Source organism: Alnus glutinosa, chromosome 7 (genome assembly GCF_958979055.1).
Source record: "Alnus glutinosa chromosome 7, dhAlnGlut1.1, whole genome shotgun sequence".
In the NCBI taxonomy this organism is placed as follows: Eukaryota; Viridiplantae; Streptophyta; class Magnoliopsida; order Fagales; family Betulaceae; genus Alnus; species Alnus glutinosa.
In genome coordinates, this window is record NC_084892.1 from 789162 (window position 1) to 807500 (window position 18339).

At 35.4% G+C, this 18339-nt stretch overlaps 1 protein-coding gene across 1 annotated transcript; it reads right to left on the reverse strand.

Annotated features, from left to right (window-relative positions):
* Positions 1-1681: 1681 nt before the first annotated feature.
* Positions 1682-3201, reverse strand: LOC133873089 (thaumatin-like protein 1b). The gene is made up of 2 exons (XM_062310810.1): positions 3088-3201; positions 1682-2584 (listed from the first exon to the last, which is right to left on the reverse strand). The coding sequence occupies exons 1-2, from the start codon at positions 3146-3148 to the stop codon at positions 1899-1901; spliced, it is 747 nt and encodes a 248-aa protein (XP_062166794.1). The 5' UTR covers positions 3149-3201; the 3' UTR covers positions 1682-1898.
* Positions 3202-18339: the final 15138 nt, after the last annotated feature.

Here is an 18339-nt window from a genome sequence, read left to right on the forward strand (position 1 = left end):
TCAACAAAGTCTGCCCATCCCCACAATGAAATCCTTTGAAATTGATGTGGTTGGTGCCCATTTGGATATTAAATGCCACATGTATATATCGATTCAAAACCTCACATATGCATGGCTGGTGTCTCTTGAACGTGGGGGTTACGTTGCACACCCACTGCGGACTGCCCCTTTTCCACATGCAGCTTTAATTTTGTGTTTTAAATGCATGGTGCTTTCCTTTAATTCCTTTGGGTTAATAATTTTTGAATTTTTTCCTATAATGCGTTGGTAAGCTCTTAAAATTTTGGAAAAAATCATATTTAGGTTTAGTTTTTATCTGATTTAGATTTAGTTTTTAAGTTTTTAATTTTAAAAATAAAGTCATTAAGTTTTGCCTAAGTTTCAAATTGATCTCTCTATTACTTTACCGTCAAAGTTAACGATTCTTCGTTTGTCACATGTGTTTCATGTGACACTCTAGGGTTTATATTAGTACTCAATACAATGTCAACATCAAAGTTAACGGTTTTCTATTCAATGTTACAAATCTAGAAGATTAGGATGACGAAAAAAATGGTTTAAAAGCAAGTCAATTACCATTAAAGACATATATATATATATATATAGAGAGAGAGAGAGAGAGAGAGAGAGAATCGTAATATTAATTAATGAGTGTAGTTATAGTTGTAGTAGCTAAATACGTTTTTTTCTAAACTTTGTATCTAATTACTTTCTAAATAATTTAAGGGGGCCATGGTCCTCACAACCCTCTTGGGCAAGCAATTGATGACCAGCTGCAGCAAACGAAAATCAGCCCTACTTTTCAAGAGGGGATTTAGGTTAAGATTGTTTAAGCAGCATCTTTCCAATTCCCATTTTGTTCTCTTTTTTTCTTTTTCTTTTTTGATATTGCATTTAATTTACAATTATTTCTATTGATTAAATTAAACTTCTATTTGATTAAACTTTCTAGAAAGAGATTTTAAATACATAAACTTTATATAACTTGTTGTCAATATCCTTTCGAAAAAAAAAAAAAACTTGCTGTCAATATACCACCAGACACACAAAACAATACATACCAATAGCTTGTTCGAAAAATAAGCGAAATGATCAATAACACACATACATAGATATATATATATATATATATATATATATACACACACACACGCACATAACGCTACGTAACTTGTTCGGAAAATAAACGAAATGGTCAAAAACACATATATATTAAGCTGTAGTTTTTTTTTTTTTTTTGTTAAAAACAAAATGTCATGTCAACATAAAAACACTCTAAAAAAATCTTAAAAAGAGTTTAGAATTTCCTGCAAACGATACCTTGCTCCGAAAATAAACGAAATGGTCGATAACAATCTTGACTGAGTCCTCTGGTAAACTTTGAAGGCCTAAATGCGAGAATGGTAGAAGCCTACACCAATAATATTTAATGTGTCGCAAACAAATTAAAGGCAATTGATGGCATGAGCGGGCCAACCACTTTAATTTATTATTTAATGGCCACGTCATTTTGTAAATAATTTTATAATAAAAGTTGTAATTTTTTTAGTATACCATTCAATAGTCCTATGAGCTACCGAGCTAGCCCGGCTGACTTTTTTAATTTTCTTCTTCTTAATCTCAAGTGCGATACAATTAACATGAATAGCATCTGAAAATATATATATATATAGCAGCTAGCTGAAGAAATATTTATTGTCATAAGCACAAGTATTCTTGCTCCGAAATAATTAGTATAAGAAAAAGTTTACATTATTCGTTTGATATCTATCATTCAAACGTTTATTACACGTACAGACACAGACACAGGCATGAATGTGCCTTAGTCCATGACAGTACTTATTGTTCTATTATTACTATAGAGAGAAGGAACACATAATTCCTCTCGATCCATAAATTCAAGCAGCTGGGCAAAAAGTAATAACGTAGTCAGGTGCGTTGGAGCAGGTAAATGTGCTGTTCTTATCATCATAAGCGTAGCTATAAGCTTGAAGGCATTGGTTCTCGAAGATCATCGAATAGTTTGTGGGTGGACATGTTTCTGGGGTGTTATGATCGCCAGTGCAACAGTATTGTGGCTCACCGAAAGCTAAGCATGCGCTCTTGCAAGCGATCACACTCCCATCAGACCCTTTCAGTTGTAGCTCAGCAGGGCAAGCGGCGTTCACGTCTGCCGGGCAACTCGAGGGCTTGCAGTCACCAGTCCCCCCTTGTGTGGCAACCGAAATAGGGAGGTTGAACCCATCTACAAGGCTGACATCGTAGAAATCTTGTCCACCATTTGCTGCTATGTTGATTTCTACCAAAGATGCTGGCGGGATCGCACCGGCACCGTTGCATGCAACCTGGCCGGAGGCACAGTCAGCAGTTTCGCAGGTGAACTTTCCTGAGGCGTCGGTGGTGCATCGCGTCCGTGCCCAGAACCGGCCTATCCATGGAGCTTGGACATCAACTGATGAGGATGCTTTGGATGCCAGCTCAAATCCAGTAGTTGATAACTGAGGTTTCTGGTCTGCCGTTAGAGTTCCTGGCCAAACAGTTGTCGGACAGTTGTTTGTGATAGTTATTTTAGCAGCATGAGCACCTGCATAACATGAATTGTCAAAAGAATGGTCAACTCATCAAATTTCATCTTCTTTTTTTTTTTTTTAATATGAGCTTAAGTTTTTAAGATAAAATTAGTATTAGAATTTAAAGTATATAACCTTTCATGCAACAAATAAGAGATACACAATTTTAATGTATAAATGAGTAATATCTACATAACATATGCATAAACTTATCACAAATATCACACAAAGCTAACATTCGAAAGTCTAGCTAATAGCCTTTGCATCAACCCTTACTAAAAAAGAAACATATATACGTATATCTAATGATTATTAGACCTAATTACCACATCAACTTTACAAAATATTTGTATGTTATATAGCATTACAATGTGTAAATACACTTCAAAGAACGATGGAGAGGGAAAAAGCGAGAATGTTTAAAACATAAAATCTAAAATGTAAGTGTTTTATGCGAAAGTAATTTGCAAACATGTATATTATATAACTAGACAATGAGATATATATACATATATACCAGATAGGAAAGTGAAGGCCAAGGCAATAAGGCCGAAGAGTGAAAGGGATTTGATCATCATAGTACGTAGTAGATAGACTAGTACGTTGATCGATGTTGATGAATGGGTTGGGTATTGTAGTGCTAATCTTTGGAACTTGGAGTCGTATATATAGAGCCTTAAACGCGACTTTCGAGGCTCGCGAACGATGCGTGAAACTTGGGTTCGACGTAACAGGAAAGGAAGGTTCCTCCTTGACTTGAACAGATAGTGCGCGCTATCCGTCTTCCATTTGGTAATGGGGCGGGACCGGCAGTCGCGACCCGCGAGGTACGGGGTAAATGCCATCCACTCGATTGGAGTTATTTACACGTGTCAGTTTTGGAGATCGAAAGGGAGGCAAATCCATTTACAACTTTGCATGCGCTCCTATCTATTTTTCTACAAATTATAAGTTCTGGTCGCGCGTGGCCGACCTCTGTTTTTTATGAGTGGTTGCTTGTAGTTGTGGATTTTTTGTTTCGTTGAAAGAACTTCACTTACGTGCTGGAATTTTTACCTGTGGAGAAGACCGTCCCATATATGCGAACTGTAAGGTTTGGATTCAATTTGGAGTACGTGGTATGATCTGGAAGCTAGGGTTTTTTTTTTCTTTCTCAGATCTCTAGATCTTTCCCCAAAAAAGATCTGCTCGATCATGAGAAAAGATGACTAAATTAAGTTGAACTGTCAAAGGGAATTGATATCACAGAGTTGAAAACAAATTCATTATCTAAAAATATAGTTATAAAACTGAACGCGTTCTAACGTTGTGGCAAGTCTAGGACCAGATATCTGTTCACGTTGTGGCAAGTCGGGTTTGTTGAAAAAAATATGTAGGTGGTCTAGACTCTACCCTCCAATATATTAAGTAATCTCTGTATTTACTACGCATGCGTAAAGACTAAAGGATGGGCTGGACAGCCTAGACTGGACGCAAAATGTTTTCTTCTGGAAGAACAAAACGAATAAATCATAAGTCGTCATGTTAATGCTGTAAAATCCATAGGAATATTTGCTCAACTAGTTTTTTAGGTTGGCTTAAATTATGAATCACTCCTTGTGATACAAAAATTTATGAAAAGTCTTTATGGTAAACTATAATTACAAATTACTCTCTGAATCCATTTTCTGCGCGTCCACTCCTAAAGGTGCCGGCCGGGGTGGCTCGCGACCACCCTTTCGATGGACACGTGTTAATTTCTTATTGGACATGACTTAACAAATTAACAGATTCTGTTAACTTAGTGAACGCAAAAACGGGTTCTAAAAGTGATTTGTAGTTATAATTTACCGCAATGACTTTTCATGAACTTTTTGTACTATAGAAAGTAATTCATAATTTAGGCCAAACTCTAAAAACCAATGATACAATTATCCCACATTCATATATAGAAGGGTTTTCAGTTTTCACTGGGTAGGGAGGGATATATTGCAATTTTTACTATTTTTTTTTTTTTAGGAGAATTTGTAGATCATTATTTGGTCAATACATACATATTATAATAACAAATAGAATATTCAATGAACAATTCCAGGGAACGATCTATATATTACCTCCTACCTACTACGTACGTAGCCTAGCCTCTATTATTACCTATACTACATACTTCATGCCTCGGCTTTCAATTTTTAACATGAACATATACCATAATTATTAATTAGGCCCTCTAATCCAGGACCAACCTCTTCTATTCTTTCGTCATTCCCTTGGAGATATGTGACCTCTCAACTAGGGGCGGGTATAGGTTAAATCATATTGATAGGAATATTTCGACTTTCAAACTAAAGTAGTTAGTTAAATCGGTTTATTCATCATTTTTTTTTTTTTTAATAAGCATCACTTTTAAAATTTTCGGTTAAAACAGTTAATTCAGTAAATTGGTATATATATAGTCGGTTAACCGATTATTAGTGGGCTTTTTAAATTGGGTCAAGGCTATTTTGATGGGCCAAAAAATGGGTTGTTTTTTGGCTAAACCAAAATGGTTTTTTGGGCTGAAGTTTTAATTTGACATGTTTAATGGGCCAAATTTGAGTCATTTTGTAATTTGTATTAAAAATCATTTTAAAATTTTTGGTTAAAATGGTTAATTCGGTAAGTCGGTCCGTTAACTGACAACTTTTTTTAAAAAAAATTTATACCGATTACCGAACCAACCCGAGTTTGGTATAAATATTTTATTCCAAATTTTGATTATTTCAAGAGATGGCTCTATCTTTACATTAATTAATTATTGATGTGTTGTCATTATAGTATCTAATTAATATATGATGTGTAAAGGGCATGACTAAATAATGTGGAAATGCAATTTCAATACAAAGAAAGAAGCATTAGACATACATTTTAGGGCCTTGATTGCTGCACTACAGTAGCACAACATCCCCTCACATGAGGGTGAGGCCTAGTGTGTGGGCTCCACCCTCATTTGAGGGGATGTTGTGCACATGTTGTACTAGTGTAGTGAAAATAACATTTTCCCGCATTTTAAGATGAATGGGAGATTAGTCAGGTATCAAAATTTCAAATAGACCAAAATAATCCATGCTAATGGCGAAGGGATCGTGAAGTGAGAAATGATAATTTAATTGGATAGTTCATGGGGTAAATTCATTATTCTCCCATTTTATTTTTCACCAAAATGGCCATTCCCAACAACATATCCTCCAATATCCCATTTCATGGATTTCATATTCGATCTGTCAAAATACAAAGCTGAAGATTAAAGCACCCCACTGCATGGATACAACCGTTTGTGACACAACATGGCAATCCAAATCTAGAAGGGACAAAAGGTTATGTTGTACCTCGTTGCCCCGGTGCATTTATAAGTGGGAGGGTCATTGTCCCCTGGATAGGTGTGGGCTAGTTTGCATAGTCGCTTGAAGGTCTTCGAGTAGTTGTTAGGCTGGCAAGCCCCTGGGCTACTATAATTCCCTGTGCAACAATATTTTAGATCCTTAAACTCATCGCACGCGCTATAACACCCAATATACCGCCCATCACTGTTCTGGGCTACTATAGGACTCGGACACACGTCACTTATAGCTTCAATACAATCTACGACAGGACATGGCCCAGCCCCGCCGAGTAGAGACCCGCCGTCCGGTTGGATCCGAACGGGAATGTTGTGGCCGTGGTTCAAGCTCACTTCATAGGAGACAGAAGATGGTTTGATCTCAAAATTGAGAAGGGTGACAGGTAATGCGGGACGAGTGCTAGAAGTGGTTGTCTGTCGACATCCAAATGAAAAATGAAAAAATAAATAAATAAATAAAAAAGAATGAACATTATTTGTAATAAACATTTAGATGCAAATATCATAACATCTATATATATGTCTATGACTATACCTCATCAAGATTGAACCTGGCGTAGATTTTCGATCCTAAGCAATGGGGGAGGTCGTTCTGCTCTCGCATTCGCTTCATCCGTTCAGAGACATAAAATTAATTAAACAGTTATTGAAAATACACATAAATGGAAATACAATCAATGACCTACATACCTTTTTTTGCTCGGTACACCATTCCCTCAACAGATGCTCCACATTTGCGCTGTCATACTTTTCAAAAAATTTAGCAGGTACTCTTGCACGTATTGTTTCTGGCGTATCACCGTCTTGAATTTCAAGCTCACATTTAAATGTATTCTTCCATTGACAGTGCTTACGTCCCATATCCTGGAACGCTTCGTGCTGTGCCTTTTGGAGATCTACAGATATCGGGAGATAAAACTCCTCATGCACATGCAATTTAAAATTTAAGTTTATAAGTTCAACAAAAACATAACCCTAAGTAAAAAAAAAAAAAAAAAAAAAAAAAAAAAAAAAAAAAAAAAAAAAAAAAAGTTTTAAGTTACATATGTGTATTGAAACATTTATATTAAACATATCATCAATGCCTCCCACATGGCCCTCTTTATCTGCATATCTAGCTTCGACCATTCGTCCCGCATAGGTACATAGGACCCGCTTCTTACAATATTTCATGTATGTCATCTAAATCGGTTACAGGCTTCTTTGACGGGTAACATTGTACTTGAGTACAAGTTTTTCCCCGTCGGGAGCACCCAATTTCTTTCTGGGTCCTTAACCACCTAATACTACACGCTCCCATCTGAATTATACCCTAACCAAAGAAAATAAAATACTTAAGTTAATATAATAAAAAATAAATTAAGATAAACAATAATAAATGTATATTATTTCAAACCTCATATTAACTGCATATATATTCAGTGATTTAATAATGTATAAATGATTACTTACCCATAAACCAAATCTGGTCTGTCCATAGGGGTTGAGTCATCTGCACGCGCGTCGCCAACCCCTTCTGAAGGTGGGTTCTGGCTGTCGTCTGGAGGCGGAGACTTGGTGCAGTCGGGAGGCGACTGACAACTGTGGTTGGGGGGCGACATCTCAATGTCGTCCGCATAAGGCATCTGGCTCTCCCTCGGAGCCGACATCTAGCTCTTGCCTGGACACGGCCTCTAGGTCTCTCCTGGCTGTGTCAGCTGGAGCCTGTAAATCTCATACGTCCCACTATCGGTGCCACATGGTAGGGGTCCAAACCAAGGGTATGGTCCATACGGCATAGAAGGGTATGGGCTACTGATCCCAGTATGACGCTCTTGGGCCCAGTGTCAAGCCACATGACCCTATGATGTGATTCCTAACTGTGACAGCGTTGGCGAAATAAAAAGATGACAAAGAAGAATAACCAGCGAGGCCACCCTGCCCGTGCTCTGCCCGATACCCCGCCGTACCAGGCAATAATGGTCTATAAGCGATTCCTGTGTGGTGTGGCATGGTATACCAGGACCCCTGGGGTGTGGGCGTGGATGGTACGTGTCACGCCCCCATTTTGGAATATAAGGGTATACGTGAACTTGAGCTTAAAAAAAAAGTAAAATCACCCATAGATTGATTTAAATGGGCAATAGACACAAGATATAGATTAATACTCATATTTTCATTTCATATATATATATATATATTAGCAACATTTCAGTTAGTAGATAATAAGCCAGGGATCACAAAATAAAACACTGTTCATACACAAAAAAGTCAGTTCGGTCTATGTCCTATTGCTTAGGGAGGGCTTCTACTATCCTCCAAAGTAATCCGGTCCTGCAGTGTCATTAAACTTTACATAACAAAAAAAAAAAGAAGATCCCTGACTAAACACTACGATCAATCAAAGCAAACATAGACCCATTGGTTGTATCAATGGGCCAAAACTGCGGATCATCATAGGTTGCGACCCCTATGGCTACGCCCGCTATGAGGACAATGATGTGGAGCGCCATCTGAAAAGAATTGTAGGGGTAAGGGGTGAGTTCAACAACTCAATAAGTAACACAACAAAGCATAAGATAGTATAAAAATCACAGTTTGGTATTTTAGAATTTACAATTTACAAATTGATATAATAGAACAAATAGAAATTATGAACATGCATTCTTCATTCATAGTGTGTAAGTTTTATCTACCACTGGCTCACTTCCGCATTTTTACCATGAGCAGTGCACGTTAAACTCGTCCAAATGACCGATCCCGAAGGACCAATAGGCTCATCCTGTCGTCACAGGAGAGAACTGCCAGGTTAGGAAGCTCCCTAGGTGAAGACCCCCCGGCCGATAGCCCCAGACTTTTGGTGTGGTTGCCCCCCTACCCATCATCACCATAAGATCCGGATCACATCATTATGGTGCCGTGAGATTAAACTTTATGTGATGCACATAAAACATACATTCATGTAAGTGAATCATAGTTTCATCATCCTATTCATATGGTGCACATGTAACATATACATATTTTGAGAATCATAATCTCATCGTCATCTTCATTCATATGGTACACATATACGAATATTCATATCATAGTCTTCTCATTCATTCATGTGGTTCACAGGTAACATATTCAGTATTTCATACTTGAGAGCTATCATATAATCATATGGAGCTTCAATTACATTTCATAAAAGAATAATTATAACTGAAGAAAAAGTGCAAGTAATATTAAAGTGAAAGAGTCTTTTGAAAATTCCTGACGTTTTTCTTTTGAAAATGTTTTATTTAAAATTTTGCCGGGGTTTTAAGATTGTGTCCCTTACCTGGGTGATCCTAAGTGAAATCTTAGTTACTTCTACCTAGATTAGATCATAAAAATACATTTAGAGAATATTCAAAATATAATCAATATCTATTCTACCAATATTTCAAAGCAATTCAGCCCATCAATGTTGGTGGCGCTGTGTGTGTGTGTGTGTGTGTGAGAGAGAGAGAGAGAGAGAGAGAGTGAGAGTGAGAAATGACGTTGCTTAAAAAAGAAAAAAAAATTAAAAATTTTTAAAATTTCTTTTTATTTGGGGCAGGTGGCGTGAAATCGTCCCACACAAGCTCGCCCAGTGATATGTGTCGTTTGCCACGTGGCCAATTTGCGACATGGCCATGTGCCACGTGGCAAAAATGGCGACATGCGTAAGGCATGCACGTCGTCATTGTGTGACATGTGTGTAGACACGTGGCTATTGTGCCACGTGTCTGCTATCCACGTCACTAAATAATATATATTATAAGATAAAATATTGTATATATATGTACTATATATTTTATATGTGTAATATACATATGTAAATCCTAACCATAACTATACTATATATAGCAATAAACTAGTGTTAGGGTTCAATAAATAGATTATACTAAAAAAAAATACATAGTATTAGTTAAAAGTTGTATTTATATTTTTCAAGTGTATATAATATTATATGTATAGTACACAAATGTAAACCCTAAACCTAAGTATATATACTATATATAGAACTAAACTAGAGTTAGGGTTCAATAAATAAAATATACCCAAAAATGTATATATATATACATGTTGAAATAAAGTAGTATTAATTTTTTTAAGTATAAAATTTATATGTAAAGTACACAATTGTAAACCCTAACCCTACGACAGTAATACGTATACTATATATAGCACAAATTTAGCGTTAGTGAATATAAATAGTATATGTACATTATGTATATAGTATTGATTGGAAGTTGTTTTATTTTTTAAAGTTTATATGTATAGTACACAAATGTAAACCCTAAACCTAAGTATATATACTATATATAGCACTAAACTAGGGTTAGGGTTCAATAAATAAAATATACCCAAAAATGTGTGTTTGTGTATATATATATATATATATGTTGAAATAAAGTAGTATTAATTTTTTAAAGTATAAAAATTACTTTTGTAAAGTACATAAATGTAAACCCTAACCCTATGTATACTATATAAGCACAAATCTAGAGTTACATTATATAAATAGTATATGTACATTATGTATATAGTATTAATTGGAAGTTGTTTTATTTTTTTAAAGTATATATGTATAGTACACAAATGTAAACTCTAAACCTAATTATATATACTATATATAGCACTAAACAAGGGTTAGGGTTCAATAAATAAAATATACCAAAAAATGTATATATATATGTTGAAATAAAGTAGTATTAATTTTTTAAAGAAAAAAATTACTTATGTAAAGTACACAAATGTAAACCCTAACAGTGTATGTACATTATGTATATAGGGCTAAGGACCTGGAGGAACAGCTTACAAGCCGCGTGACAAACAACTCTGATAGTCTCAATTACAGACCATATATCACCGAGGGAGAAGAGGAGCTCACGAGGAACATGGAAATAAGGTCACATGTTTGACTTTATGGGCAACATGATCCTGATCTGTGAAGAAGTAATTATCTAGTAGGTCATGATCCTCGTTATGGGCAGATGGGATCAATCCCATCTACTTACAGCCATCTAAGTCTAGCAGCTGACCTGTATTACAAAATGAATACATCAGCAATGCAACGGTATGCACCCCAACTAGACGAATTGAACCACACAAGACCGATGTTTACTTACGGATCTGAGTTGCCTATGATGAACCGATACGGCTTCAACAATAACACCCCAACCTAAGTTTCAAGGCAGCTCAATTGGTTTTGCTCCTACTCCTCACCATGCCTATTCACACCATAGTTCAGCAGGTTGGCTGAATGAGTAGTCATGCAGCGAACGTCTTTGTTTTGATCATTGGCGTGCTAGTGGTTGTTGCGTAACTACAGAACGGTTGGCGTCCAGCCGTGCAACAGCCTACCATTTGGTCCACTTTGAGTCATTCAAGTGGATGACTCTGTTCTTAAATGTGGGGGTACTCCCGGTGTGTTTATTAAAAGGTAATTCGGTGAAGTTTGTTTACGTTCTCGTGAAATTAACTCTCAATCATAAGGATCACACAGAGATTGTCCTGCTCAAACAATTTGACAGTTCCACTTTTGCCTCCTTGATTTTTAAGGCAATTAAAATTTGCATATGTGCCAATTTATGTGCTTAGAATTTGACAAAATTGCAAAATTGGATGATGGGGTTTGAGGTTGTGACAAATAACGCTTAAGGGATTGGAGTCTGCGACCGAGTCACAATTCGACCAAGTTTTGAACATTAAACTGGATCAAATGATAGAGGAATGCAAATTTCTATCTTTGTGCTCACGTTGGAATGATCGGGACCACAAGGCCAACACATTATCCTGTTTTATTTGACAAGGTTGGCTTTTCTGCAGACTATCCTCAGGAACTTGTGCATTCACTTTCTTATACGTACCAGACAAGCACAACTTCGGTTTATATATATAGCATTAATATATTGGAAATTGTTTTATTTTTTAAAATATATATTTTATATGTGTAGTACACAACCATAAACACTAACCCTACGTATATATACTATATATAGCACTAAACTAGGGTTAGTGCTTAATAATTAATAGTATATATACTATTAATTATGTATATAGTATTAATTAAAACAAATATCTTTTTTAATGTATATATATATATATATATATATATATATATATATATATATATATATATATATAGTACACAAATGTAAATCCTAATCATACATATATATGCTATACAAATACTAAATTAGGGTTAGGGTTCAAACCATAGAATATATCAAAATATGTACGTAGTATTAATTAAAAGTTGTATTTATTTTCAAAAGTATTTATTTTATATGTAAAGTACACTTGGTAACTAACTTCTAGTAAAAAAAATAGACATCGGGAAGTATTGCATTTTTTATATTTTTAATATGTCAAATATGTTATTTAAATAATTATACATCAATAAATAAATATTTTATATATTTAATATATTAGCGATGTGCCAGATGCAACAGGCCGGTTGCCAAAAATGCCACGTGTTGGATTATGGCATGTCATTGGTTTGTCACGTGGCATTTTCTCCCATGTCACTAAAAAATTACATTTTTGTTAATTAAAAAAATTACAACATTTAGCCACGTGCTGGTGCGGCAACGTCACCATTTAGCCACGTAGATATATGACACATGGCCATCTGGCGACATGGGCAAAGGACACGTGGTCATGTGGTCACATGGCTCCATGACATGTGGCAATGTGGCCACATGGGATGGGGACACATGGCCATGTGGCGCGCAACGTGGCCACATCAGCACGTCGCAACATGGCCACGTGGTTACAGTAACTGTTACTGTAACCATGTGACGAAACGCAATATTTTTTTGTAGTGGGACCATGGCCCCCTTAAATTATTTAGAAAGTAATTAGATACAAAGTTAAGAAAAAACGTATTTAGCTACTACAACTATAACTACACTCATTAATATTGAGCAAAGCTTATGATAGGGTTGAGTGGTCATTTTTGGAGGCTGTCATGTTTAAGTTGGGTTTTGTTCTTGCTTGGATTAAGATGGTTATGGCTTGTGTTAAAACTGTTAATTATTCTGTGGTGGTTAATGGAAATGTGGTGGGGAATATTTTTCCTTCAAGGGGACTGAGACAAGGAGATCCAATCTCTCCTTATTTATTTATCATTTGTGCTGAAGTGTTTAGTTCCCTTTGGCAAAATGCTCAAATGAATGGTTTTATTTCGGGTGTCCCCACTTCTAAAAAGGGTCCCAAGATCACTCATTTGTTTTTTGCTGATGATAGCCTGGTCTTTTGTAACGCTAATAGAGTAGAATGGAGAAGACTTCTGAATATTATTGCTACTTATGAAAGAGCTTCCGGTCAGAAAATTAATTTGCTTAAGACTATTGTTTTTTTCAGTCGAAACACTTGTTTCTCTAGAAGAAAGGAGATCTTGGAATCATCGGACCTTGTGGAGGCAAATAGGTATGATTCTTATTTGGGTCTTCCTACTTTGGTGGGTAAAAATAGGAATCATGCTTTTAAAGAAATTAAAGAGAGGGTTATTTGGAAATTGAATAATTGGAAGTCTAAGTTATTAACTTTGGCGGGTAAGGAAGTTCTTTTAAAGGCTGTAGTGCAGGCTATCCCCACTTATTCTATGAGTGTTTTCCCTCTTCCTGCTAGTCTTTGTAAGTAACTGAATCAGTTAATGCAATCCTTTTGGTGGGGGCATTTAAATAATGGTTCAAAAATCCATTGGATGAGTTGGTCTAGGATGGGGAGGTCGAAATCTGCTGGGGGGCTTGGCTTCAGGGATTTGTCTATGTTTAATAAAGCTCTCTTGGCTAAACAGTGCTGGAGGTTTATTCAACACCCTCATTCTCTGATTTCCCAAATTATGAAAGCCAAATATTTTCTTGGCCTCGGAACTTGGGAGAAGACCCTCTTTTATTTGGAGAAGCTTTATGGCTGCTAAAGACCTTCTCTCCCATGGTATTATTTGGAGAATTGGGGATGGGAATTCCATTAAAATTTGGGGTGACAGATGGTTGCCAAACATTGGCTCTTTGATCTTTTCTGCTGCCTCGGGTTTGTCTTGTGAAGCAAAGGTGTCGGACCTTATAGATGTTTTTGTTAAGGGATGAAAGTGTTCTTTAATTGATAGTTCTTTTCCTGCTTATGTTGCAAATATTATTAAAAATATCCCTTTGTGCCCTTCCTTGCCTTCAGACAAAATTATTTGGGATGGTACTTCTAATGCTGTGTTTTCAGTTAGAAGTGCCTACCATTTGGGCTGGGATTTGTTGAATAGTAAAAAAGGGGAATGCTCCTCCAGTTATAATAGAAGTGATTTCTGGAAGAAACTCTGGGCTATTAATGCTCCTAATTCTTTAAAAAAAATTCTTTGGAGAGCTTGTCAAAACTTGTTACCTTCTAAGCAGAATTTACTGAGAAAAAGTGTGGTAGATAATGCTCTCTGCCCTTGCTGTAATTTAGTAGAGGAGTCTATTGTCCATGCTTTATGGAACTGCCTTGGGACTCAAGATGTGTGGGGTTGTGGTCCTATTTTGTTTCAGAAGTGCCCTTCCATTTTTTCTGGTATGGTAGAACTTGTTTCTTACTTATATAATAGACTAAATAATGATTTGTTGAGTTTAACAGTGGCTGTTTTTCATAGAATTTGGTTGAGAAGGAACAAGCTGATTTTTGAGGAGCAGTTCTCTTCCCCAATGATGGTGTTCAAAGAAGCTTCTAAATTGATTGAAGACTTTAGAAATTTCAACAGGAAGGAGTCTTTGTTAAGGGCTCCTGTTGTTCAAAGTTTAATTGGATGTAAAGTTTGGAAACCTCCTGATGTTGGTTTTTTGAAGGTAAATTGGGATGCTTCTGTAAATGTAAATGCTGGTGTGATTGGTTTGGGCTGTGTTATAAGGAATGAGGAGGGTCTTGTTATGGGGGCTAAATGTTGTGTTTGTAAAGCTCAGGCTGATCCGTTATTGGCAGAGGCCATGGCTACTCTCCTTGCATTAGATTTTTGTTTTGATATGGGCCTTGCTAAAATTGTAAGTGAAGGGGATTCTTTGCAGATCATTAAGGGACTGAGTGTTCCAGATAGTCATCAAGACCGAATTGGGCATTTTTTGCTGGCAATTAGACAAAAAGCTTCTTGTTTTTTTGTTTGTAAGTGGGCTCATTGTTGTAGAGAAGCTAATGAAGTTGCTCATATTTTAGCTAAAAAGGCTTCCTCAAAATGTCTATCCTTTTGTTGGGTTGAGGATTTGCCTTTTTTTTATTTCCACTGCTTCTCTTAGAGACTATTTGGTCTCTATGCTGTAATGGTTCTTCAGTTAATGGAATGTTATTCAGTGTTCAAAAAAAAACTCTCTCTCTCTCTCTCTCTCTCTCTCTCTCTCTCTATATATATATATATATATATATATATATATATATTTGTCTTTAATGGTAATTGACTTGCTCTTTCTCTAGAGATATTTAAAAATCCTCTAAAATAAAGATGTTGACTATCAAGATGATAAAATTTGAAATATTTAATTAAAGATAATATTTTAATATTTAGGGAGACCCAACTCTAGCTAGAAAAAAAAAATTATCTTCTTTCTCATCCTAATCCTCTAAATTTGTAACATTAAATGAAAAACCGTTAACTTTGATGCTGATATGGCCGGACATTGACATTGTATTGGATGTTAACAAACCCTAGAGTGTCACATGAAACACATGTGACAAATGAAAAATCATTAACTTTGACGGTAAAGTAATAGAGGGATCAATTTGAAACTTGGGCAAAACTTAAGGACCATATTTTTGAAATTAAAAACCGTAAGAACTAAATTCAAATCACATAAAAACTTATGAGCTAAATATGATTTTTCCTAAAATTTAAGAGCTTGCCATCGCATTATAGGAAAAAATTCAATTTTTTTTTTAGATACTTGAGTAACAAATTACAACATCAGAAAAAATACACAACAGGGACTGAGCAACCTAAAAAGAAACCTATGAACGAAAGTATGCAGGGGCAATACTTTCAAAGATGTAGACCCAATAGCTTGAGGCATGGATACCACAAAGTCGGGATCACCATGAAAGGTGATTTGAAACGTATATTGCATCACTAAGACCCAAACACCATAACAACAGGGGTAAACAAGGAAAAAATAATACAAAACATAAGCCAAAACAACAACAGCAGAGGATTGGGTGGGTGTGGGTTGGGAGCTGTCCTGAAAGGCGCGTGTGAAGAAAGCCTCTCGACTGCAGGCAGCACCATTTAAAGCACAAAATTAAAGCTGTGGAAAAGGGGAAGTCCGCAATGGATGTGCATCGTAACGCCACGTTCAAGAGACACCAGCCACGCCTGTGAAGTTTTGAATCGATATATATATGTGGCATTTAATTTCCTGTCCCTCCACTTTCTTTTTAAATTTGTCATCAATGACAAAATTTCAACTAAATCTGCCTATCACCGCGATGAAAACCTTTGAAATTGATCTGGGCACTTGAAAATTTGCCGTATGTATTGAATCAGTTAATAGTTAATGGAAAAACCTAACCGTCTCTCTGAAGCTCTAGATCTCTCCTTCAGAGAGAGTCGGTTTTTTTGAAAAAATTTTGCCGGAGAAGAGAAGTTTCACGCCTCCCCTCCCGATGGTAGTTACCTCTTAGCCTTTTTAAGGTTATGGACTATTTTTTATTCCTCCCTGATGTGAACCAGTGGAGGTTAGGTCTCTCCCAGCCATTAGGGTTGTGGAGTTTTGTTTCTCTAGTAGATCCGGTGGTAGTTTATCTTAATTCCCCTAGCCCTCTCAGGGCTATGGTGGTTTATGTTTGATTGTTTTTCCTTTTCATTTTCTTTTGTTTAGGCAAGAAGCTTCAAGACGACCAATAGGGGAGAAGTTGATCTGGTCTGTGTCGTCGGCGGAGTGCATGGCCAGACTTTCACCTTCATTTATAATTTTGATGCCAGATCTACGCATGTCCGTCGACTTCCAGGAGACATGTGTCGATTTCTAGCGAAGACAGTCCCTGCCGTCGGCTGGATTTAAGTTCTTCTGTTTGTTTTGTGTTTTCCCTTTGTTTCTCCAGTCACAATCTGCTTTTATATTACTCAAATGTTACTGGAATATCTGTTGGCTTATAGCTAGCTAGATCAGCCTTCTTTTCTTTTTAGAGTATACGTTATTGTAAAGAGAGACTCAAATGTTGTTCTTGTAGGGTTTGTGTTTCTACCTATGCAGCTGTTTTTTAAGTCATATCAGGGCCAATTGTAGCCTTAGGTAGATTAGGCGGCTGCCTAAGGCCCCCAATAAAAAAATATTAATAAAAATTATTATTATTATTATTTTTTTTTAAAAAAAAGGCCTTAATTACCATCAATACACTTTAATAAGGCTCCAAAATATGGTAAAAATAAAATTTATAAAGGCATTAATATAATGCGAGGCTCGAATTTAAGAAGGCCTCAGTTATGAAATATCAATGAAGATTTATTTCCAAAACAAAAAACGTAAATTGATGAATGCCCTAATTAATTACCGACGTTTAGAAAATAAGACTTAATTAATTAAGACCAACTGTGCGTCCGGCCAACGTTCAAAAAATTAATTACACCTTAAGTCCAACGTTCATGAAGATGGAAAGTCTCATTAAAAAAAATAATTAATTAAGTTCGAAAGAAAAATATAGAATGAAAAAAAAAATGCTAAGAAGTAAGAAGATGGAAAGTCTGGTTCAAAAAATAAGACTTAATTATTAAGTCCAATGATCCTCAAGTCCAACGGACTCCAACGTTCAAGAATGAATAATTAATATAAAATAAAAATAAATAAATAAATGCTAAGAAGTAAGAATATGGAGAGTCCTTAATTAAGTTTTCATTTTTTTGACATCAATTTTCCTATTCAAATCGATCTTAATTATTCGAATTTGAATTTTTCTCTTCTTCTCCATTTTCATTTTCCTTATAACTTATTATTTAAATCTTTAAAATCATTCAATATCTTATCAGTGATTAAAAAAAAGGTTAATTACCAAAAACTCAATCAATCAATTGCATTAATTTTTTCTATTTGATTTTAGGAAATATTTTTACACTAATTTGTCTTTCCTTATGCAGGTTAAAAGTGTTAGATAATCCTATCATAAAGACTAAAGAGAATTCAACCTTTGACAAATCAGGTTTTATCGTTCTATTTTTTTAATTTATTTTATTATAGTCATAATATATATAATTTTTTTATTATAAATCGTGTTTATTTAATTTATTAAGACTTTTAGTTATAGATGTCTACTAGAAAATATGCTTCTCTATATGAAAAACTTTAAAAAAAAAAAAAAAAAAAAAAAAAAAAAAGAAAGTAGAAAATTAATTGAATCTAAAAAATGATCTTTAAATAAATTTGTTATTAGCAATAAACAAAATATAAATGATAATTTAGTTGAAAAATACATAAATGA